The sequence below is a fragment of the Anabrus simplex genome, chromosome 12 (genome assembly GCF_040414725.1).
Source record: "Anabrus simplex isolate iqAnaSimp1 chromosome 12, ASM4041472v1, whole genome shotgun sequence".
Lineage (NCBI taxonomy): Eukaryota > Metazoa > Arthropoda > Insecta > Orthoptera > Tettigoniidae > Anabrus > Anabrus simplex.
The window spans coordinates 14,318,768-14,344,181 of record NC_090276.1 but is presented as its reverse complement, the minus strand read 5'-3'; the positions used below and the strand labels follow the sequence as shown (position 1 = coordinate 14,344,181).

The following is a 25,414-nucleotide window of genomic DNA, read 5'->3' as shown; positions in this document are numbered from 1 at the left end:
TTGATGTTGTAAGGCAAGTATCCTTCAAAGTTAAGTTAAGTTAAGTTAAGTTAAGTTAAGTTAAGTTAAGTTAAGTTAAGTTAAGTTAAGTTAAGTTAAGTTAAGTTAAGTTAAGTTAAGTTAAGTTAAGTTAAGTTAAGTTAAGTTAAGTTAAGTTAAGTTAAGTTAAGTTAAGTTAAGTTAAGTTAAGTTAAGTTAAGTTAAGTTAAGTTAAGTTAAGTTAAGTTAAGTTAAGTTAAGTTAAGTTTAGTTTAGTTTAGTTTAGTTTAGTTTAGTTTAGTTTAGTTTAGTTTAGTTTAGTTTAGTTTAGTTTAGTTTAGTTTAGTTTAGTTTAGTCTAGTTTAGTTTAGTTTAGTCTAGTTTAGTTTAGTCTAGTTTTAGTTTAGTTTAGTTTAGTTTAGTTTAGTTTAGTTTAAATAGCTTGTGCTTGTGCTTCCCCCACGCCCGCGAGAGCGCAACAGTTGCAACATCCGGCAGAATGATGCGTCCTCTACTCCAACAAATGCAAAGATGGCGACCAGCAGTGAAAAAGCGTATGCTGTTCTGGAATTTCATTCCAGCCAATCTGTGACAACCCTGCGACGAAACTTTAGAACCAATTATCGGAAAGATCCAATCAATCAATCAATCAATCAATCAATCAATCCTGATCTGCATTTAGGGCAGTTGCCCAGGTGGCAGATTCCCTATCTGTTGTTTTCCTAGCCTTTTCCTAAATGATTTCAAAGAAATTGGAAATTTATTGAACGTTTCCCTTGGTAAGTTATTCCAATCTCTAACTCCCCTTCCTATAAATGAATATTTGCCCCAGTTTGTCCTCTTGAATTCCAACTTCATCTTCATATTGTGATCATTCCTACTTTTATAAACGCCACTCAAACTTATTCGTCTACTAATGTCATTCCACGCCATCTCTCCGCTGACAGCTCGGAACATACCACTTAGTCGAGCAGCTCTTCTTCTTTCTCTCAATTCTTCCCAGCCCAAACTTTGCAACATTGCACCGAGTGCCAACTCCATTCGCCGATGGTATCAACAGTTCAAAATCACGGTATGTCTGTGCAAAAGAAAACCAACAGGCCGGCTTAGTGTGCCTGAAGAAACGGTTGAGCGTGTGCGAATCAGTTTTGAAAGTAGCTCGCAAAAGTCAACTCGTCGAGCGAGCAGGGAAATGAACATGCCTCGTTCGACCGTTTGGAAAGTCGTAAAGAAAAGATTGCAGATGCGTCCTTACCGTTTGCATCTGCTCCAAGCATTGTCACCGGCTGACAAAGTGAACTGTTTTGAGTTTTGTGCAAGTTTTCAGGAGCGTATGGAAGATGATGGATTTTGTGACAAACTTGTCTTCAGTGCCGAGACAGCATTTTTTCTGAGTGGTAAATTTAACAGGCACAATGTACGAATTTGGGGGACTGAAAATCCCCGGATCTGTGTGCAGCACGTTCGTGACTCTCCCAAGCTCAATGTTTTCTGTGCCATCTCGAAATTTAAAGTTTACGGTCCCTTCTTCTCCGCTGAAAAATCCATTACAGGGCACATCTACCTAGAAATGCTGGAGAATTGGCTCATGCCACAGATGGAGACCGATAGCATGAACTTCATCTGCCAACAGGATGGTGCTCCACTTCATTTCCATGTTGATGTTCGTGACTTTCTGAACAACAGGCTTCCAGATCGGTCATATCGGGAATGAATATCACGACCTCATGTCATGGCCTCCACGCTCTCCTGACCTCACCCCTTCCAAGTTCTTCGTATGGGGTTATATGAAAGACGCAGTTTTTAACGCCACCATTACCGGCTGATCTGACAGAAATGCGGGCCCGCATCATGAACGCTTTTGGTCAAATTGAGAGCGACATGCTACGTCGGGTGTGGAACAAACTTGATTATAGAGTTGATGTGTGTAGGGTCACTCGTGGAGCACATATCGAGCACGCGTAGGCTCATTAAAAAACTTTGTGAGTTTTTCTGTCTGTCTATATAATTTTGTAATGTTACAACTAATAATAAACAAACAGGAATGTTTTGAAAAAGTTCCAGGAGGAGGTCAGGAGAGCGTGGAGGCAATGACATGAGGGCGTGGTATTCATTCCCGATATGACCGATCTGGAAGTCTGTTGTTCAGAAAGTCACGAACAATTTGGAAATGAGGTGGAGCACCGTCCTGTATATATTCATTCATCCTTGATATAGTATTATTGTCACTGTTTGAGCTATTAGTACTATTCTGTAAACATTCCGTAGAAATGACGTAGGTCTACCGGTAATATAGACATTAAAATAAGTTTTTTTATTCGTACCTTGCATGTTGCATGCAAATGTTCCTGCTTTCCAGTCCAAATGAGTGATTTACGATAAAATATTCTGAACACAACCCCAATCAATCAATCAATCAATCAATCAATCAATCAATCAATCAATCAAATCGAATCGAAATTAATTGGGAATGGTGCTGAAATTTAACGGCAATATTTACTACTACATGACCGTTCGCGCAGGAAGTGTTGTATGTCCGGCGCTTCCTTCTCGCTCCACCAGCCAGCTGCACGCGCGCCTGTGTATCATTCTGCTAGCTTCGACGCGCAGCCCTCAGTGCGCGTGCCTGACCATCGAGTGTACTATATATAGGAGCTCCCTGCCTGCTCAATTGCCCACTTGCCCCGGTGTCCAGCTCCAGAATACACCCTACGTCGAGCACGGAGGCTACTCCTCTTGAAAATGTGCTTCGACCAGGTGGACTGAATTTCTGGCAGTACGAGGTTTCACCTCTGGTCACCGATCCCTTACCTGTTTCCGCTGCCTATGTTCCGTAATTCTTTTACAAGCCATTTTCATTCCCTAATTTACGCAAGCTCCCTTAGTTTCGCTAGGTGGAATTTCTTCAATCAATTGAACTTGCTTTTTAGGAATTCAAGCACTTCAACAAACAAGGACTCTCAAAGACATTCATGTTAGTGTGCCAGATAGTTTTCGACTATCAACGTGTCAATTCACAAAGACTATCTTTTCAAGATAGAAGTGTATATAAAGACTGCAAACCTGTACATATTGTATAAAGACAGACTTTTCTCAAGATTCAATATTCCTTTTTGCTTCAAAATAAATTTCTGTTATTTGTGTAAATATCATAAAGTGAAGCAATAAAAGTTGTGTTCTGTAAATTTCAACCTTGGTTACAACAGGAAGGAATAGGAAACCGTTTCCAACTGTTCCTAATTCACGCATGCGCCCTTTTACAAATCACAAACTATCATAGGTTTGCTGCACGAACAAAACTATAGTGTCCCATCTCAAAATTTTAATTACAGTTTTTAAAAAGTTTGTTTGAGGTACATAAGCATTTGGTATCCTTTTAGGATTTCATTGTTTACTGCCTGTCTGTTAGGTCATCAGCCCAGAGGCTGGTTTGATCCTCAAATAGCACCACCAAAGGTTATGCAGTTATAGGGAAACTGCAAAAACCAATGGCAGAGCCCAAATGAGGAGTACTAGGCAAGATGAGGAGTGAGGTAGTTTGCCATTGCTTTCCTCACTGGACCAGAAGGTGCCACTGCAGCACGACTGACCCTATGAGCTACACCTTTCATAACACTCAGACACTAGTTGTGCTCCAAATGTCATTACTCAGCACCACCCATACCCCAGCAGCTTCCATATTGTCACAGCCATGGATGAGACTGGGACTTCGGTGGAAGCTACACTTTGCTCTGGCCTGTGCCAAGAGACGGATACAAAAATACTGCATCCATCAAGACAGTAATGCCAACAGGCGGTCAATGTTTACTATAATGTAGATAAAGGACAGTCTACAAGATTACTCACATTGAAAATCTCCTTGACACATTGCAACACCCTTCTCTGGAGCGAAAGAAGTTTCACATTTGAAGATTTGAGAAATGTCCTGAAGTTCTCTCTGAGCTGTGTCAGGGCACGCGAGAGGAGAGACCTCTTCACTCAAAGTTATTGCACACAGCGTCGTCGTAAGGAGCACCACCTAAAAGAGAATGAAAATTTATTTATTTATTTATTTATTTATTTATTTATTTATTTATTTATTTATTTATTTATTTATTTATTTATTTATTTATTTATTTATTTATTTATTTATTTATTTATTTATTTAGCTTACGGTGTACAAAGTAATTTGTACATATATTTCATTGATTTTGAAAAGGCTATTGGAAGGACTTTGATTCTGTCAACCGGAGGAAAATGTGGAGGGCTAGGGAAAAATTCGGAATCCCACAACACATTGTCCGTCTTACACAGGCAATGTCAACATAAAGGGGAGCTGTCTGAACATTTGCTGTAGAATCTGGAGCAAGAAGGGGCATGTCTACTATCGCCAAACATGTTTATGTTGAGGGAGGCAACGAATAGAATGCGTGGCATTCAGTGAGTATTAAATAACCGATTGGAAGAACTGGATTACGCGGATGTCTTTTTTAGAATGTTTTCGAGACATGGCAATCAAATCAGGGATTTCTTTTGAAATGAGCTTGATAATGTTGTAAGGTGGACAGCAGGCAATGGTATGATGATAAACGGGGTTAAAAGTCAGGTTATGAATTTCACAAATAGGAAAAGTTCTCTCAATTTTAATTACTGCGTTGATGGGGTGAAAGTTCCTCATGGGGGTCACTCGAAGTACCTAGGTGTTAATATAAGGAAAAGGTCTTCATTGGGGTAATCACATAAATATGATTGTAAATAAAGGGTAAGGTCTCTGCACATGGTTATGAGGGTGTTTAGGGGTTGTAGTAAGGGTGTAAAGGAGAGGGCTTATATGTCTCTGCTAAGATCCCAACTAGAGTAATGTTCCAGTGTATGTGACCCTCACCAGGAATACTTGATTCAAGAACTGGAAAAATTCCAAAGAAAAGCACCTCGGTTTGTTCAGGGTGATTTCCGACAAACGAGTAGCGTTACTGAAGAAAACGAGCTGCTCGACTAAGTGGTATGTTACGACCTGTCGGCGGAGAGATGGCGTGGAATGACGTTAGTAGACGAATACGTTTTAGTGGTGTAGGAAAGATCACAATATGAAGATAAAGTTGGAATTCAAGAGGACAAATCGGTGCAAATGTTCGCTTATAGGAAAGGAAGTTAGGGATTGGAATAACTTACCAAGGGAGATGTTCAATATATTTCCATTTTCTTTGAAATCATTTAAGAAAGGGCTAGGAAAACAAACAGATAGGGAATCTGCCACCTGAGCGACTGCCAAAATGTAGATCATGATTGATTGATTGATTGATTGATTGATTGATTGATTGATTGATTGATTGATTGATTGATTGATTGATTGATTGATTGATTGATTGATTGATTGATTGATTGATTGATTGATTGATTGATTGATTGATTGACTTTAACTGAATAACTTAAAAATAGGAGCTAAAGATAAAGGCTTAAAGATAATAACAAAAAGTCTAAGGAAATATGCACAAACAAGCGTAACAATTCCGGTTTGACTCTAGGTCAAATGGATATTTAAATTAATTTATTGCTTGCTACAGAATTTTCATCCCTTTTACAGCAGCGTTCTTTGTGATAAAAAGTGAAATTACAAATAATGATTACTTAATATTACCGAGGTTCGCCTCTGTGGTGTAGTGGTTAGTGTGATTAGCTGCCACCCCCGGAGGCCCGGGTTCGATTCCCGGCTCTGCCACGAAATTTGAAAAGTGGTACGAGGGCTGGAACGGGGTCCACTCAGCCTCGAGAGGTCAACTGAGTAGAGGTGGGTTCGATTGCCACCTCAGCTGGAAGTGGTTTTCCGTGCTTTTCCATTTCTCCTCAAGGCAAATGCCGGGATGGTACCTAACTTAAGGCTACGTCCACTTCCTCCCCTCATCCTTGTCTATCCCTTCCAATCATTCCATCCCCCACCAAGGCCCCTGTTCAGCATAGCAGATGAGGCCGCCTGGGCGAGGTACTGGTCATCCTCCCCAGTTGTATCCCCGACCCACAGTCAGAAGCTCCAGGACACTGCCCTTGAAGCGGTAGAGGTGGGATCCCTCGTTGAGTCAGAGTGAAAAGCCAACCCTGGAGGGTAAGCAGATTAAGAAAGAAAGAAAGAAGGAAAGGAATGAAGGAAGGAAGGAAGAAAGAAAGAAAGAAAGAAAGAAAGTATATTACCAAGCATAACTTAATTAAATCTAAACAAATATAAAATAATCTTAATCTAATTCTATATATTTATTGAAAAACTGAACGACTTTCTAGACATTCTGTTTTGCGTCAAGGACAAAGTTTAACTACATAAATAAAATTATCAAAATTAAATTTGAACAGTTAATACCACAGTCTACAGCACTAACATTTGGAAACACAAAAATAATATTAAAGCAACCATCTTGCGCAAGCACCCCTAGGCCGTCTCATAAGGACTATGTTTAGTCGCCATCTTGTGCACTTAGATAGTCGTCATCTTGCGCAAGAATCCCTAGGGAGTCTCATAAGGGCCTATGTATAGCAGCCATCTTGCGCAAGCGCCCTTAAGCCGTCTCATAAGAGCCTATGTATAGCAGCCATCTTGTGCAATTTGATAGTCGCCATCTTGCGCAAGCGTCCCTAGGGCGTCTCATAAGAGCCCGTGTATAGCAGCCATCTTGCGCAAACACCCCTAGGCCGTCTCATAGGAAGCTATGTATAGTCGCTATCCTGTAGAATTAGATAGCCGCCATCTTGTGCAAGCGTCCCTAGGGAGTCTCATAAGAGCCCATGTATAGCAGCCATCTTGCGCAAGCGCCCTTGGCCGTCTCCTAAGGGCAGCCGCCACCTTGCGCAAGGACTCTTAAGCCGTCTCATAAGGAGCTGTGTATAGCCACCATCTTTTGCAATTGGCGTCGGGAAGGGCATCCAGCCGTAAAACTGAGGTTAGGCTCCTCCATGAGGTTAGGCTTACTGTCTTGCGCGTAAAAAGTTAGGTTAAGCCCCTCCAAGATAGCGGGTGTAAAGTTAAGGTCACTCTCTTAGGCGTCAGGAAGGCATCCGGCTGTAAAACTGAGGTTAGCAGCGACGCAAAGAAGCTCGGTGCCCCCAAAATAATTGAAAATGGGCCCCTCGTTCAATGATAAAGAAAGTTAAATATTTATTTCGTAGTGCAAGGTTGTATATTATTACAATGAACAACAACGACTCAACGATAATAATAATAATAATAATAATAATAATAATAATAATAATAATAATAATAATAATAATAATACCGAGCTCGATAGCTGCAGTTGCTTAAGTGCGGTCAGTATCCAGTAAGCGGGAGATAGTGGGTTCGAGCCCCACTGTCGGCAGCCCTGAAGATGGTTTTCCTTGGTTTCCCATTTTCACACCAGGCAAATGCCGGGGCTGTACATTTATTAAGGCCACGGCCGCTTCCTTCCACTTCCTAGACCTTCCCTATCCCATCGTCGCCATAAGACCTATCTGTGTCGGTGCGACGTAAAGCCCCTAGCAAAAAAAAAAAAAAAAAAAAAAAAAAAAAAACACCCTGACCGTCACAATATTAAGAAATAATCTCGTTGCTAGGACCAAGTAATCACAAGTCAACCGTCCATCGTAAGCCTACTTAGCTACACTGACTGACGAGAGTAATAAAAAGGCTCGAAACTTCAGTATTTAGTGTCAGATAAGGAGGAGGATATCTTTGTTATCACTTCTTCACTGATTACTTAGTTCTCAGAACTGGCTAATTACTTTAGATGCCTTGTTTATTGTTGTGAGTGGCAGCAAGGGATGGTTATTATTGGAACAGGTTGGGAAACCCGCATTCTTTCATAAATAGCTACCGTACTCCTATTGACGAAAGGTCTGCACTACGACGGCGTAAGTTTGGAATAACGCGCTATATTACAAATAATACTGTATTGTGTGCAGACTGCGGGGTCTGCGGGCTCGTTATCGCCACGACTGTGGTATATAAAGAAAAAATAAAGGCTGGGGGTTGTGGTGCTCCATTCTGACTGTGGATATCCCCTCACATTCGCATAAAAACGAAGATAAGGATATTCAACTCAAATGTAAAAATCGGCGTTGCTGTATAGAAGTGAGAGGTGGAAAGTGACCAAAGATATAACCAGAAGGTTATGGACTTTTATAAATAAATGTTTGAGGTACATTATGAGAATATGATTGCCAAATACCATCTCAGTCAAATAATACATCCAAAACTACACTAATTGGAACTGTAATATTTTAACTTACCACCAGAGCACTCGTAGAGATATTCATGTCTTCGTGAGAGAGAATTTCTCACTGGAGTAACGCCTTCTAATACGTCTTTTCTTATTGTCTTAATTGCAGTTGAGCACAATCTAAAATCAAGAAACAGAGAAATCATTAGCAGAGATAAATTTTTGACATACTATTTTTAAAGAAAATGTGGTAAACATAGTAGAAAAGTAATACAATTTCAACATTAAGTTTGCAAGCGTCCGCCTCTGTGGTGTAGTGGTTAGCGTGATTAGCTGCCACCCCCGGAGATCCGGGTTCGATTCCCGGCTCTGCCACGAAATTTGAAAAGTGGTACGAGGGCTGGAAGGGGGTCCACTCAGCCTCGGGAGGTCAACTGAGTAGAGGAGGGTTCGATTCCCACCTCAGCCATCCTCGAAGTGGTATTCCGTGGTTTCCCACTTCTCCTCCAGGCGAACGCCGGGATGGTACCTAACTTAAGGCCACGGCCGCTTCCTTCCCTCTTCCTTGTCTATCCCTTCCAATCTTCCCTTCCCCCTACAAGGCCCCTGTTCACCATAGCATGTGAGGCCGCCCGGGCGAGGTACTGGTCATACTCTCCAGTTGTATCCCCCGACCAAGAGTCTGAAGCTCTAGGACACTGCCCTTGAGGCGGTAGAGGTGGGATCCCTCGCTGAGTCCGAGGGAAAAAGCCGAACCTGGAGGGTAAACAGATGACGATGATGATGATGATGATGATGATAACTAAGTTCTATTTTTTTTCCTCTCCTGGTGATGAAAGGTGATATTGTTACCGCTGAAAATCGCTAAAAGAAGTTTGAAAATACGTCAAAAAATCCGCTAAATGGAAAATTTATCCGCTGTTCCATTTTAAAATCCGCCAAATTTGGCGGAAAATCCGCTGAGTTGGCAACACTGATCCTGCATGGGATGGGAAACTTTCTTCTTGCAGGAAATAATACAGATGAAAGGCACTGAAAGACAGCGGATGCGCATATATCTCGAAACATAAGCAACCTATTTCCGGAAAACGACCACCAAGTGCGGTAAGTAGAACAACGTGGTAACTGATACCGATCCATATAATGCTTAAAGTGTATTAACTGATCGGTCAGTATTGAAGTTACCTATTTAAAATATTTATAATCCATTCTTATATAAGCCTGATGGACTTCCGGATCAATGTAGTGATTAAAGCCCAGATTTTTATGCAGTAACAGGTTAGATTGCAAACTAATTACGTTAGTAGGACGTGTCGGCCACCCGCTCTTCCATAATGTAGTAAGAGTAACATAAATTATAGGGGTTCTGATGAGCCGTGCCCCTAATGTCTATGCAATCCCCATAGCACAGTGGTTGTGAAGGTAGACTATACTTGCTACTCCCTTCAGTAATTTTGCAATCTAACCTATTAATGCATAATAATCCGGGCTCTAGTAATGATTATAGAGCAATTTTATTTTGAAATATAGGCACATTAATATGTTTAGGTTATGTAGCTGATGTTGCAGTAAGATAGTACAGATTGTATGATGTCATATTCGTGAACAAAAAAAAATTGGCCTCAAGTAAATGTAAGCCTAATTTATTCTGATTTAATGGAGGTTTTATTTTATTTTTAGCAACACGTTTGCCACTGCAAGTTTTCGTGCGGAAATTTACCTGCGAATAGCAAAATTAAGTTGTTCAAGCAGTTCTACAGGCTTTATTATGATAACCAAACAAAATTTTTGGCTCACCAATGCATTGAAGTAGGGGAAGTAAAGAGGCAGACTACCCGTTGCCTGTGTTCAGTTCTTTACTGCTCACTTCTGGAAAATGGTAAGGTACTGGTTTTTCAGAGGACTTTGTGCAATGGATATAGTATTACACTTTGCAGAGTTCAAACCTTTATGGAAAAAATGAAGGCCACCTTGCCTCTTCAGGAAAAAAGAGGAAAGCATTCCAACAGACCAAACGGAATTCCTGATTTTGACAAAAAATTAGAAAAAAGACGTATTGAATCATTTTCAAAACAAGAAAGTCACTATTCCAGGCATAGAGTGCAAACTGTTTCTTAAGTTCACAACTGAATGTGAGGCAAAAGTATGAGCTTTTCCGACAGAAATAACCTAATGTTAATGTCACTGAAGGCACATATAAGGACACTTTTGGATGTGATTTTTCAATTGAAATTTGGAATTCCTAGGTCTGATTCCTGTTCATACTGTGGCAGATTGTTCATTCATATGACTGCAGCCTAATATCAAGAAGAATGTAAACAAATTGAAATCGAAAGCACAATTCACCAAACTGGGACTGAAGTAGCATACACAACACTTGCAGCTGATTCTGATAATAGCAAAACCAACAAAAGTGTAGTGACCTTGTGTGTGGATCTTGAGCAAGTGCTATTCTATCCACAATTACACCATTCTTCTGTGTTCTACCAACGTCAATACTCGTGCTACAACCTACCAATCTATAATACTGTTTCATGTATGTCTGGCCTGAAAGTATTGCCACAAGGGGATCAGCAGAATGAATGCGGGGAAGTACCTCACGTGTGATGTCATCGATGAAACGTCATGCAGTGAGACGAGGAAAGAGTTTTTCGGCACCTGTACTCTATATTGAATTTTACAGGGGTATCAAATACCCATTCTACCGGGCTTTTGTGAAAAACAACAGGTTAAATTTACTGGCCCAAAAATCAAAATGATCTGGAGGCACACACTTGCACTCATTGAAATTTTCTAAACTGTTTCAGTTTGAAATCTTCGTAATTTAAAATTTCTCTCTATCTAGTCACCTCGGGCCAAAATCCCAAATAGGGTTTTAATCTTTTACTTGCAAATTGTATATAATTGTTTTAGAATGCTTGGAGGTAAGGTGTCTATATCGTTAGCTGAGTACAGTAGTGGCGTAACTGACAATCAGCAGTTCTGAAAAAGATTTGTTGGGATTTTCTGGTGTGTTGCAAAAAATTCGGAAGATCTCCTGAAATTTCGGAAGACCTCTCAACACTGCTCCTGCCAATCCGTTATGGAAAAAGCTGTTAAAAATCCTTCAGATCTGTACCCTTCTACGTACCAGCCCAGTATTCAGCTTTTCCTTCAGTCCTTCCTCCCATGCAGCGGTAGTTCTTGTCTTAGGTTTTTCAGTAATCCAGCAGCTCGAGGTAATGGCAGTCATACTTACCGTATTTACGCGAATAATCCCCGCACGCTGATTTTAGGAAGGTTCATTCTGGAAAAAATATGTCAACATTGACGCATATAAAACCCGCAACCCCAATTTCATGCGTCAATTTTCGAAAAAAAATATGCGGGTATTATTCGCTTAAATATCCGTAAGTGATAGTCTTTGAAAGCTATCGGAAGGAAGAGGAAGGTTTTCTAATCTCTACTAATGTAATTTTAATGTTCTAAAATGTAACTTTCGAACAAATTAATAGAACTTTATGTTAAGAGGTTAGCCCTCGAAATGTTGGTGTAACTTCAAACTTTCATTCAGCCGTCACCGTTAAATATTTTTCAGATTTTATATTAATGCTTAAAACATTTGATATCAGATAAAGTAGGGGTCACCATACTACGAAAAACGTAAAATTAAGCAATTTCCTCAAATGTTTTCAAATTCTAAAACCCGGATTTTTATGCAGCAACAGCTTAGACTGCAAACTAATTTGGTTGGTAGGAAGTGTCGGCCACCCGCTCTTCCACAATGTAGCAAGAGTAACATAAACTATAGGGGTTCTGATGAAACGTACCCCTAATGTCTATGCAATCCTCATAGCACAATGGTTGTGAAGGTAGACTATACTTGCTACTCCCTTCAGTAATTTTGCATTCTAACCTATTAATGCATAAAAATCCGGGCTCTATATCATTACCAAAACAAACAAATTAAAAAAAATACTTCTGGCTTAAATGCAGTTCAGGAAAGCCGCTTAAATCGCTTGTTTCTGTACTCGTTTTATTTTTTATTCAAATCCTAGCCAAATTAACTTAATTACATAATTATTTATGTAATATATTCCTTGGTTCAATACCCTCAGACCTTTCCATTCACATCGTCTGTATCGGTGCGACGTAAAACAAATTGTAACAAAGAAATTCCCTGAAAATTACATTTTAAAAAAACACGTAAATTGTAATAATAAGATAGATATATAATCAGTAGCCCAAAGTAAAGTGGGAGTGCGTTAAGCGCAGGGATATCAAACGTTTCCCCACTAGCGTGTCAATTAATGTTCATTATTTTTTGCTGCCCACTGTGCACCGGTTATTTTACTTTAAAATCACTACACGACTGAACGTTTCATTCTAAAGCCCGATTTTTTATGCAGTAACAGCTTAGCCGGCAAACTAATTTGGTTAGTTGGAAGTGTCGGCCACCCGCTCTTCCACAATGTAGCAAGAGTAACATAAATTATAGGGGTTCTGATGGAGCGTACCCCTAATGTCTATGCAATCCTCATAGTACAATGGTTGTGAAGGTAGACTATACTTGCTACACCCATGAGGAATTTTGCAATCTAACCTATTAATCCATAATAATCCGAGCTCTATATCATTGCTTTATTTAGCAAATATCTCTGCAAATGACTGGGCGAGTTGGCCGTGCAGTAACCGACGTGCAGCTGTGAGCTTGGATCCGGGAGATAGTGAGTTCGAAACCCACTATCGGCAGCCCTGAAGATGGTTTTCCGTGGTTTCCTATTTTCACACTACGCAAATACCGGGGCTGTACCTTAATTAAGGCCGCGGTTGCTTCCTTTTGCACTGCCACACCTTTCCTATCCCGTCGTCGCCATTAAGACCTATCTGTGTCGGTGCGACATAAATCAAATTGTTAAGAAACGGTTCGAGTCCCATTGGTGGAAAAATAATATTTATTAGAATATTGACGCTATTGATGGTGATTAGTTCGTCAGATGGCGACGTTAAGCCTGGAGGAGACCTCTTGGTGTTATTCAGCAGGAGAGGGCTACGTGTCGGCACCGGGTTTTAACCTCTCCCTAACCCCATCATAATCACCTAACACTCAGACGCGCAGGGCATCTATGCGAGTCAAACAGACACACCTTCACCAGGGGAACCCTACATGTCCTTGGACACTCCCGGCACTAAAAGCCGTGCGTATGTAAATTTAAAAAAAAATAATTTCAATGACTATACCTCATTTATTTGCATTATTTTGTTGTAAATAAATAATAATGTTACTGTTTTTACGTCAAACTAACTACTTTACGGTTTTCGGATACGCCGAGGTGCCGGAATTTAGTCCCGCAGGAGTTCTTTTACGGGCGATTAAACCTATGGACACGAAGCTGACGTGTTTGAGCACCTTCTAATTCCACCGCACTGAGCCAGGATCGGACCTGCCAAGTTGGGCTCAGAAAGCCAGCGAACTACCGTCTGGGCTACTCAGCTGGGCCTTATAATAAATCACCAGTATTAACTTTAAACCACAGTGGACAGAAAATAATATTCTCTTACAGAATTTCTATATTAATCGAGTGGATAGTTTTAACTTTTGGATATGTTCTTTAACTTGACCTCACAATGAAAACTGGGAGAGTTCTGACATTGGTAAAACTGCTCTAGACTGCAAGTTACTCTCTCAGAAATCTGTCTCATCTTATGCGCAGCGTAGGCCTACTACAAGACAAATATATTCCAGGGGGATTATTGAAATGGTAGTCCGAAAGAACTTCGAAGCCAATACGTCTGGTAACGTTGATCTATATACGTCGTGCCCCTACCCTTTAAATTCGGAATTTCAAGCTTTAAAACAGGCGTTAGGGAAAAATGATAAGGGGATTTGAAAGAGGAAGAACTGGGGGATTGTTAAGGTTAAAATTTGTAAACACGATGTCTTTTCATCAAATATCGCAACATTTCCGTCACGACTCGGTGTTCAATAATAATTCATACTTCTGCTGAGGTTGTCTTTGATGACAGCATGTATTCGTGTTTGTCACAAGAATGTTAGGGGCAGAAATATAAAAGAACATATCACGCTTTATTTATAGGCTATGAATAATTGCATTTGAGCAAGCTCACAGATAACAAAGGAGGAAATAAAAGATGTGGATGTGGTTACAGTCTACACAGCCACACCATTTCCTTCTCAGTAAGATGCTGCGGGTGCACCACATGGACGTTTTAATTCTTCAAGCTGCTTTGGTTCAGACAAAATCTATTTTAGAAAACCAGGGAGAGATAAATTGCTTGAAGAATTGTACTGCAATAACTACAAGGAAATTGTTCAAAACATTCTCTTCCTTCATGCTATAAGTGGCCATAACGTAACTTTCGCTCTTTTCAGCCAGTCCTAGCCCTTGAGGAAAGTAACTCAACTTTGAAAACATCCTAGAAAATGAGCTACTAATTTTAGGTAAATAAAATATATTAAAGTATGAGAATATATTCCTTATTTATTTCTAAACATTACAATCCTTACTTTTACATCGTTATCCTGTCGATTAGATTTGCAGTTTGCCCTTTTCTACTACGACGAGCGCTTAAGAACTTAAAACTACGTTCAGTGTGGAATTTGTTCTAAAAATCAAAAAGACCTCAGCTCCAATCTTAATATTGTATGTGTAACAGCTCAGCTCCCATATTAATATTGTATGTGTAACAGCTCAGGTCCCATCTTAATATTGTATGTGTAACAGCTCAGCTACAATCTTAATATTGTATGTGTAACAGCTCAGGTCCAATCTTAATATTGTATGTGTAACAGCTCAGGTCCAATCTTAATATTGTATGTGTAACAGCTCAGGTCCAATCTTAATATTGTATGTGTAACAGCTCAGGTCCAATCTTAATATTGTATGTGTAACAGCTCAGGTCCAATCTTAATATTGTATGTGTAACAGCTCAGCTCCCATATTAATATTGTATGTGTAACAGCTCAGCTCCATATTAATATTGTATGTGTAACAGCTCAGCTCCCATATTAATATTGTATGTGTAACTGCTCAGCTCCCATATTAATATTGTGTGTGTAACAGCTCAGCTCCATATTAATATTGTATGTGTAACAGCTCAGCTCCATATTAATATTGTATGTGTAACAGCTCAGCTCCCATATTAATATTGTATGTGTAACAGCTCAGCTCCATATTAATATTGTATGTGTAACAGCTCAGCTCCCATATTAATATTGTATGTGTAACTGCTCAGCTCCCATATTAATATTGTGTGTGTAACAGCTCAGCTCCATATTAATATTGTATGTGTAACAGCTCAGCTCCATATTAATATTGTATGTGTAACAGCTCAGCTCCCATATTAATATTGTATGTGTAACAGCTCAGCTCCATATTAATATTGTATGTGTAACAGCTCAGCTCCCATATTAATATTGTATGTGTAACTGCTCAGCTCCCATATTAATATTGTGTGTGTAACAGCTCAGCTCCATATTAATATTGTATGTGTAACAGCTCAGCTCCCATATTAATATTGTATGTGTAACTGCTCAGCTCCCATATTAATATTGTGTGTGTAACAGCTCAGCTCCATATTAATATTGTATGTGTAACAGCTCAGCTCCATATTAATATTGTATGTGTAACAGCTCAGCTCCCATATTAATATTGTATGTGTAACAGCTCAGCTCCCATATTAATATTGTATGTGTAACAGCTCAGCTCCCATATTAATATTGTATGTGTAACTGCTCAGCTCCCATATTAATATTGTATGTGTAACAGCTCAGCTCCCATATTAATATTGTATGTGTAACAGCTCAGGTCCAATCTTAATATTGTATGTGTAACAGCTCAGCTCCCATATTAATATTGTATGTGTAACAGCTCAGCTCCATATTAATATTGTATGTGTAACAGCTCAGCTCCAATCTTAATATTGTATGTGTAACAGCTCAGCTCCAATCTTAATATTGTATGTGTAACAGCTCAGCTCCCATCTTAATATTGTATGTGTAACAGCTCAACTCCCATATTAATATTGTATATGTAACAGCTCAGCTCCATATTAATATTGTATGTGTAACAGCTCAGCTCCCATATTAATATTGTATGTGTAACAGCTCAGCTCCCATATTAATATTGTATGTGTAACAGCTCAGCTCCATATTAATATTGTATGTGTAACAGCTCAGCTCCCATATTAATATTGTATGTGTAACAGCTCAGCTCCCATATTAATATTGTATGTGTAACAGCTCAGCTCCCATATTAATATTGTATGTGTAACAGCTCAGCTCCCATATTAATATTGTATGTGTAACAGCTCAGCTACAATCTTAATATTGTGTGTGTAACAGCTCAGCTCCCATATTAATATTGTATGTGTAACATCTCAACTCCCATATTAATATTGTATGTGTAACAGCTCAACTCCCATATTAATATTGTATGTGTAACAGCTCAGCTCCATATTAATATTGTATGTGTAACAGCTCAGCTCCATATTAATATTGTATGTGTAACAGCTCAGCTCCGATCTTAATATTGTATGTGTAACAGCTCAGCTCCCATATTAATATTGTATGTGTAACAGCTCAGCTCCAATCTTAATATTGTATGTGTAACAGCTCAGCTCCCGTATTAATATTGTATGTGTAACAGCTCAGCTCCAATCTTAATATTGTATGTGTAACAGCTCAGCTCCCATATTAATATTGTATGTGTAACAGCTCAGCTCCATATTAATATTGTATGTGTAACAGCTCAGCTCCCATATTAATATTGTATGTGTAACAGCTCAGCTCCATATTAATATTGTATGTGTAACAGCTCAGCTCCATATTAATATTGTATGTGTAACAGCTCAGCTCCATATTAATATTGTATGTGTAACAGCTCAGCTCCAATCTTAATATTGTATGTGTAACAGCTCAGCTCCAATCTTAATATTGTATGTGTAACAGCTCAGCTCCAATCTTAATATTGTATGTGTAACAGCTCAGCTCCCATATTAATATTGTATGTGTAACAGCTCAGCTCCAATCTTAATATTGTATGTGTAACAGCTCAGCTCCCATATTAATATTGTATGTGTAACAGCTCAGCTCCAATCTTAATATTGTATGTGTAACAGCTCAGCTCCCATATTAATATTGTATGTGTAACAGCTCAGCTCCATATTAATATTGTATTGTAACAGCTCAGCTCCAATCTTAATATTGTATGTGTAACAGCTCAGCTCCCATATTAATATTGTATGTGTAACAGCTCAGCTCCATATTAATATTGTATTGTAACAGCTCAGCTCCAATCTTAATATTGTATGTGTAACAGCTCAGCTCCAATCTTAATATTGTATGTGTAACAGCTCAGCTCCCATATTAATATTGTATGTGTAACAGCTCAGCTCCAATCTTAATATTGTATGTGTAACAGCTCAGCTCCAATCTTAATATTGTATGTGTAACAGCTCAGCTCCAATCTTAATATTGTATGTGTAACAGCTCAGCTCCCATATTAATATTGTATGTGTAACAGCTCAGCTCCAATCTTAATATTGTATGTGTAACAGCTCAGCTCCCATATTAATATTGTATGTGTAACAGCTCAGCTCCAATCTTAATATTGTATGTGTAACAGCTCAGCTCCCATATTAATATTGTATGTGTAACAGCTCAGCTCCCATATTAATATTGTATGTGTAACAGCTCAGCTCCCATATTAATATTGTATGTGTAACAGCTCAGCTCCCATATTAATATTGTATGTGTAACAGCTCAGGTCCCATCTTACTATTGTAATTGTACATGTGGAGGGTTTACTTATTAGGGCTGTTCATTTTCGATTAATACCAACGGCAATTTCACCCATCACAAAATTCGAGTGGGGTCTAGTAGACTTTAAACTCACTAATCGTAGTATAATAGACTGAGATGCAAAGTAATTTGTAATATGTACCCTACATAATATTTTTAAGGAGTTAAATTGATTGTATTTGCACTCTATATTGGCAATTTTTGTCCATGGCTGAAGATGACCTATAATGGGGTCGAAACCGGTCCCAATATATAAGTGATTTGACATCATGTTAAATGGTATTGAATAGGTGGGCCTTCAGTTCGATTTCTTATTAATGTGAATGTTTGATAATACGGGTCATGATGGAGTTCATGTCGTACGAAGCAAGGATTCTATCAGGGAAAACATAGATACTGGAACCATATATAGAATATGACCTAAAAACCGATAGTTCAATGCATGTACACGTTTTTCTCAGCATTCATAAGTAGCGGGCTTTGCACTGGATCGTTCCTTCCCCTCACATTGGCTTGAACAGAAACTTACAAACTAATGCAATAAGAGAGTAAATTTTCACTACTTACCTACATAATCCAAGTTCTCCAACTGCTCACTGTCTCAGTAGCGACGAGGAAATTGTCGCATCCTAAACTAATCTTGTCTGAACTTCCTTCCTTGTCATGACGCAGATAGTCATGCATTACTCAGCGCCGCAGCGGCACAGACAGAAAGCAAAGCGCACGATGACACAAGACTGTCACAAGCCGTCTAATGCGACCTAATGTTTGGGATTCACCACACAAGCGTCTCGGTATAACACCACGTTAATACCGTCCTGGCCAATCACAACGTATTCTCGCAGTGTCTGTGGGCGGGGCAGCTTTTATTCCCATAATCCTCTCGCTTTGATGATGGTGGAGACTTCTTTGTAGATAACGGTGCACAGAGAGATGCAGAAGTATTTTTGAGGAATATAGGGCTAATATCATTGGGCCCGGTGGAGCGGTTTGTTGGGAGACTATTGAGAATATTTTGAACTTCGTTAGAGTTCGTTGATATTTGTGACAGTGAGCAACTGCAAACACTACTGATCTGTGGTAGTTCTCTGATAGGTGCAGGAGGGGTAAAGGTGGAGTGAAAGTACTCATTGAATTTTTGAGACCTTAATTCAGTTGGGACATTATCACTGTGTAGTTTAAGTTCTCTACGTGATGAAATGAAAAATAATGAAAATCCACAGTCATTTTCCAGCCATTCGACCGGGTCTGGGATGGAATGAATGAAGCCCCCCATCTAGCAGGGAATGTGCCGGGTGCCGAAGCCTGTCGCAATCCTCTGAGGCAATGATAAATGACTGGCAGATGAAATGAAATGTTAATGGAGAGTGTTGCTGGAATGAAATATGTCAGGGAAACCGGAGTACCCGGAGATAAACCAGTCCCACCTCAGTTTTGTCCAGCACAAACACAGCCCATGAAACTCAGGGATAATGTATATTTACATTAATCAAATAATTTTCAGAATCGCTCCTGTAGTTTCTGAGGTTACCCATTACATACAAACAAACGTTACCTCTCTGTATATTAGTATAGATTAATGAATTACCCGGGGAAGAAGAGCAATTTCTCTCCAAAATTCTACTGAACCAAGGTGGATTCAGAAAGTGAAAGTCACGTGCAGAGCAAATTTTGACTAAAAATTAATTTAACTTATTTACATAATTATCCCTGTAATGTGTTCCCTGGTTCAATACCCTGAGGCGTTTTTTGATTTTTTTTTTAATATCCACACCGAATGTAAGCGAAACTCTGGATTGGCTCACATTAGCGGTCGTTGTGGTGGAAAAAGACAACCTGCTAATCTCATCGACCGAATAACGATGATTAAGAAAAGGATTCTAATTATTCAGGGTAAATAAAGAATATATTCTCATATATTATTATATTTTATTCACCTAAAATTCGTAGCTCATATCCCTAGGATGTGTTCAATATTGAGTAGCTTGTCTTGAAGGGTATTTGCATCTCATTCTCACTCCATTTGGAAGATTATTTTCCGCCAACTTTTTTCCTCCACTCCCTGATTACTTCCTCCAAAACGCAATTGAACAGGAGTAGGGAGGCTCCATCCCCCTATCTTGGGCCCGTACTTATCTCAAACGGTTCCGGCAGCTCTCCATGCAACTTTATTTGGGAAGTGTGCCAGTGGGAGTCTGTTGAGATTTAGATTTACATACATGTTCTTTTTTTAAGTCAGTTTCAGGCGCTGATGTGATGGTTAAATCACATGTTGACACGTAAGGCGTGGATGTTCTCCACCGCCTGTAGCGCTGCTGTCAGCAAGAAGGCAAGGAGGAGCGCGAGAGTTTGAGTTGGAGGATACAACAGGGAAAGAGGACCAGAACCACGCCCAGGCGGTCTCACCTGCTATGCTGAACAAGGGTCTTGTGGGGGGGGGGGGAGGGGAAGTTTGGAGGGATGGACAAGGAAGAGGGAAGGTAGCGGCCGTGGCCTTTCGCTAGGTACCATCCCGGCATTTGTCTGGAGGAGAAGTGGGAAACCACTGCAAACCACTTCAAGGATGGTTGAGGTGATAATAGAATCCACCTCACCGGGCGAGTTGGCCGTGCGCGTAGAGGCGCGCGGCTGTGAGCTTGCATCCGGGAGATAGTAGGTTCGAATCCCACTATCGGCAGCCCTGAAAATGGTTTTCCGTGGTTTCCCATTTTCGCACCAGGCAAATGCTGGGGCTGTACCTTAATTAAGGCCACGGCCTCTTCCTTCCAACTCCTAGGCCTTTCCTATCCCATCGTCGCCATACGACCTATCTGTGTCGGTGCGACGTAAAGCCCCTAGCAAAAAAAAAGAAAAGAATCCACCTCATCTCAGTTGACCTCCCGAGGCTGAGTTAACCCCGTTCCAGCCCTTGTACCACGTTTCAGATTTCGAGGCAGAGCCGGGAGTCGAACCCGTGCCTCAGTGGGTGGCAGCCAATCACGCTCAAGGACCAAGGGGGATGTTTTCATTCCCCTCCCCGAAGGGGAGGGGCGGGCCACCTAGAAGGTTACGCCTTCTCTCTGGCCAGGAGATTTGGCGGGGTTTGGGGATTTGATGGGGTTTGAAGTTAAGAGTACGCTCAACACAGAGGCGGACATGAAGATCACATATCGAACCTACACTAGAGGTCTCATTATCTCAATAAAGAAAATTGTTTATGTAAATCCTGATGTAATAAATTATGAGAACAAGCACGCAATATACCTAAAAATAAGGTCATAATTATCCAAAGAATGCTCTCATTTACTTTGTATTATATTAACAAGTACTATTCATAACTTTCATTTAGATTGTCCTAATCGATCAGCTGATGGCCTGGGTGCGCTTCCTGCAGTACGGCCTGAGCATCACGAAGGCAATTTAAGGCGACACTCCGGACATAAAAAGGTATTATTACCTAATGTATGGATTTTCACGAAACATTGTGGGAATGTTACCTGCATACAAGTAGAGATATCGCGAATATTTATTTCTTATGCAACTAATACATTTTCCAAAATACATTTTTGTTTTCTGAATTTTTTAATTCCAATTTAACTTGTTAATGTAAATTCGTAATTAGGTAGATAATACCTCTTTTAAAAGCACGACGTATAGATTTTATTTATTTATTTATTTATTTATTTATTTATTTATTTATTTACTTATTTATTTATTTATTTATTTATTTATTTATTTATTTATTTATTTATTTATTTATACGTTTACCCTCCAGGGTTGGTTTTTACCTTGGACTCAGCGAGGGATCCCACCTCTAGCGCCTCAAGGGGAGTGTCCTGGAGCGTGAGATACTGGGTCGGAATACAACTGAAGAGAATGACCAGTACCTCGCCTAACTGGCCTCATCTGCTATGCTGAACAGGGACCGTGTGGGGAAATGAGAAGATTGGAAGGGATAGACAAGGAAGAGGGAAGGAAGCTGCCGTGGCCTTAAGTTAGGTACCATCCCGGCATTTGTTTGGAGGAGAAGTGGGAAACCACGGAAAAACACTTCCAGGATGGCTGAGGTGGGAATCGAACCCACCTCTACTCATTTGACCCCTCGAGGCTGAGTGGACCCCGTTCCAGCCCTCGTACCACTTTTCAAATTTCGTGGCAGAGCCGGGAATCGAACCCGGGCCTCCGGGGGTGGCAGCTAATCACACTAACCACTACACTACAGAAGTGGACGCGTATAGATTTTTCTTTACATAATTTATGTAAGGAGATATATCGTACTTAAGTTGGTGTAATTTTTACGTTCTAAAATTTTGGACTTCCCTACTACTTGAAAAAATTTTGCAATAAAAAATTCCATACACATGTTTCATAATATTGTTGTTATATATATGCCATAAAAATTTTGTTACATTTGGAAGAATATTATGGGAGAAAATGGGATTTAAATGTAAAATTACAATTGGCAAACAAAGCATTATTACAGTGATAAATTGTTTTAATTCTGCGGAATAACTTCATGACAAGAAAAATGAAACTCAATCCTTTCAATTTCAGTCACAAAAAATCACCAACATGACTAATCCATATTTATCTCCGCAGTGTCGCCTTTGTAATGAAATGGTGTATGGCTTTCAGTGCCGGGAGTGTCCGTGGACATATTCGGCTCGCCAGGTGCAGGTCTTTTGATTTGACTCCCGTAGGCGACCTACGCGTCATGATGAGTATGAAATGATGATGAAGACAACACATATTCCCAACCTCCTGCAAGCAGAATTAACCAATGATGGTTAAAATTTCCGACCCTGCCGGGAATCGAACTCGGGACTCCTGTGACCAAAGGGCAGCACGCTACCCATGGAGCCGGTACACGGGAAGACACCTGCAGTTCAAACGGAGCGGACTTCTCCTGGCGCTCGAAGAGTAGCGGTGTAGTAATTTGCCATTGCTTTCCTCACTGTCAAGGTGAACAACCCGATTTGCCGGAAACTTCGCTCACTGCTTCACTCCCTTTGTCCATTGACGATTACTAGATCCGCCTCTGTGGTGTAGTGGCTAGCGTGATTAACTGCCGCCCCCGGAGGCCCGGGTTCGATTCCCGACTCTGCTACGAAATTTGAAAAGTGGTACGAGGGCTGAAACGTGGTCCACTCAGCCTCGGGAGGTCAACTGAGTAGAGGTGGGTTCGATTCCCACCTCAACTATCCTCGAAGTGGTTCTTCGTGGTTTCCCACTCCTCCAGGCAAATGCCGGGATGGTACCTAACTTAAGGCCACGGCCTCTTCCGTCCCTCTTACTTGTACTGTATATCCGTTCCTAGCTCCCCATTCCCCCACAAGGCCCGTGTTCAGCATAACAGGTGAGGCCGCCTGGGGGGGTACTGGTCCTCCTCCCCAGTTATATCCCCTGACCGAAAGTCTCCCGCTCCAGAACACTGCCCTTGAGGCGGTAGAGGGGAAACCCTCGCTGAGTTCAACGGAAAAGCCAACCGTGAAGGGTAATTCGGAAGACATGTGAAGTACTTCGACTGTCATTTCCTCGGAAACGGTCGAGTGTCTACGGATAAACCGAAACATTTTGACCTGTTTGTCACTAAGCGCAGTTTTTGGGATTCCCCTCGTGAGCGTTAAAGTGGCATTTCAGTACGACCGATACTTTGAAGGGGGTGAGGGTGGGAGGGAGAAAGCAGGCACATGGAGCGTGTGGTGTGTTAATGTGTGTCCTTGTTTTGTGTAGGGATGCCGTGAAGCTCCAACCCCGCCTCATAACCCGTGGTGACCTACCTGTTTGACGAGTACTAACGTAGGACCATAGCCCAGTACAAGGAAGTAGAAAGGCTACTCCTCAGCCAGCTACTTCCACCCCTCTGTAAATGAGATATTATGGGAAACCTTCCTAAACACACCAGGCAATCCCATATCCCCTTTCGGCACAGGTTACCCTTTCGCCGTCGTACCAAGATGTCCGCGACGCTAGACCGCTGACACTCAAGCGCCACTGTCACACCCGGTCCATGGCCCCCTGCAAGGCTTTCAAGGTGGAAATTGTGGAGAAACTTTTCATGCGCGGTCAAGACGAACTTAATTATTGGCCTACAAGGTAGTCTTGCAAACTACCATGTGGATGCAAAAGCGCTTCACAGCGGAGCTACTTCGCATTCCTCCTTCGAATTAGAGCATTATTGCAGCCATCTCGTATAACATTATAAACGGACCGCACAGAGAAATGGTGCCGCACCACTGTTTTCACACAAGGCAAGTTAAGGCATTAGACTTAATGACCTGGGGTTTCTACAGGTTATTAAAGCTCCCACAAAGTCTCTTTTATAAGAGAACTTGAAGGACCCTGATCCCCTGAACTGCTCTGGGGAGGACATCAGGTGGCCAGAACTTACCTACCGTCAACATGTCAACATTACAGTGGCAACACCAGGCCACCACCTTTCTAAATTATTGCCACTTATTAAAGCCGAGAATGGGCGCACCCGTGAAAACAGACTCTTGTACAAGACTACAATACGTCCGACGCTATCCTATCTGGAGCAGTGCAGCTAAGACCCACCTTGCGAGGGTGCAACGTATTCAGAAGAGGGCGCTGCGCTTTATTTCAGGGACGCCTTGGTTCGCACCTCCACAGAGACAACAACATAGCTCCCATTACCGAGCGCATTATGAAGCAAGCCAGGAAGCTCTATGCCAGACTCAGAACCTACTCATCAGGGAGCTTGGAAGTTATGAAACCTGAGGCTTCCGCTAAAAGAGACCTAAGGTCTTAGTCTCACAGCCCCCTACCCTGCCGTAAGGCCCCCTCCCTCACAGCCGTAAGGCATCAGGTCATATTGTGACAAACTACGACCCTGTGATAACCGACCACCCACAACAATAAAACAACCGTCGCTACATAAAAAGAACATCATGTAATAGCACTCAAGGTCTCATCCCTGATGCTATAGAGGAGAATAATTAACTGATATGGCGAGCAACACATCTCGACTAGCATTCAGCTCGGGCCTTCTGGAGGTGATTCCCCGTCCACATTGTTACTGCTGGATGTTTGACCAGCAACTAAAGAATGGTAAAAGGCAGGGCATGAAAAAGCCTTTTCGCTGCCGAAAATGTAAACGCTTCTCTGAGATAATAGTAGTGACAACTTGATTAAGAGATCATCCGTAAAATACGTGCACATGCAAAAAAATCCAAACAAATTAACCCCCTCCCTCCCCCATTGTAATACGCTGTAACAATTCTTAATAGCCCCCTATATAGAACGTCGAAAATAAAGTCACCCATCATCCTTTCTGGGAAAACGTAAAAATTAATACATTTGACGGAGAGGTAGTGCCAACTTCACAACAAAAACTAATGGGAGAATTCTAGGCACATAACCTTAATGCTGGTTTCGATATACTCACCTCATGCTCTCCTCCCTACTTGTACAGTCAATTTCACCACCTCTCATCCAACCACAGTTTCGGAACACGTTCAAAATCGGATACACT

At 40.9% G+C, this 25,414-nt stretch overlaps 1 protein-coding gene across 2 annotated transcripts in view; it reads right to left on the bottom strand.

Annotated features, from left to right (window-relative positions):
- Positions 1–25,414, bottom strand: part of LOC136884405 (nephrocan) — a 166,311-nt gene that overhangs the window by 30,717 nt on the left and 110,180 nt on the right. Inside the window, exons 1-3 of one of the 2 annotated variants that reach the window (XM_068229861.1) lie at positions 18,508–18,543; positions 8,209–8,318; positions 3,826–3,997 (exon numbers count right to left, since the gene is read on the bottom strand). The exons of the other annotated variant lie outside the window; for it this stretch is intronic. Coding sequence (XP_068085962.1) covers positions 3,826–3,997; positions 8,209–8,235 — 199 coding nt within the window. The 5' untranslated portion in view covers positions 8,236–8,318; positions 18,508–18,543. Of the gene's footprint in view, positions 1–3,825; positions 3,998–8,208; positions 8,319–18,507; positions 18,544–25,414 lie in introns of those variants that run through there. 2 annotated transcript variants of the gene reach the window in all.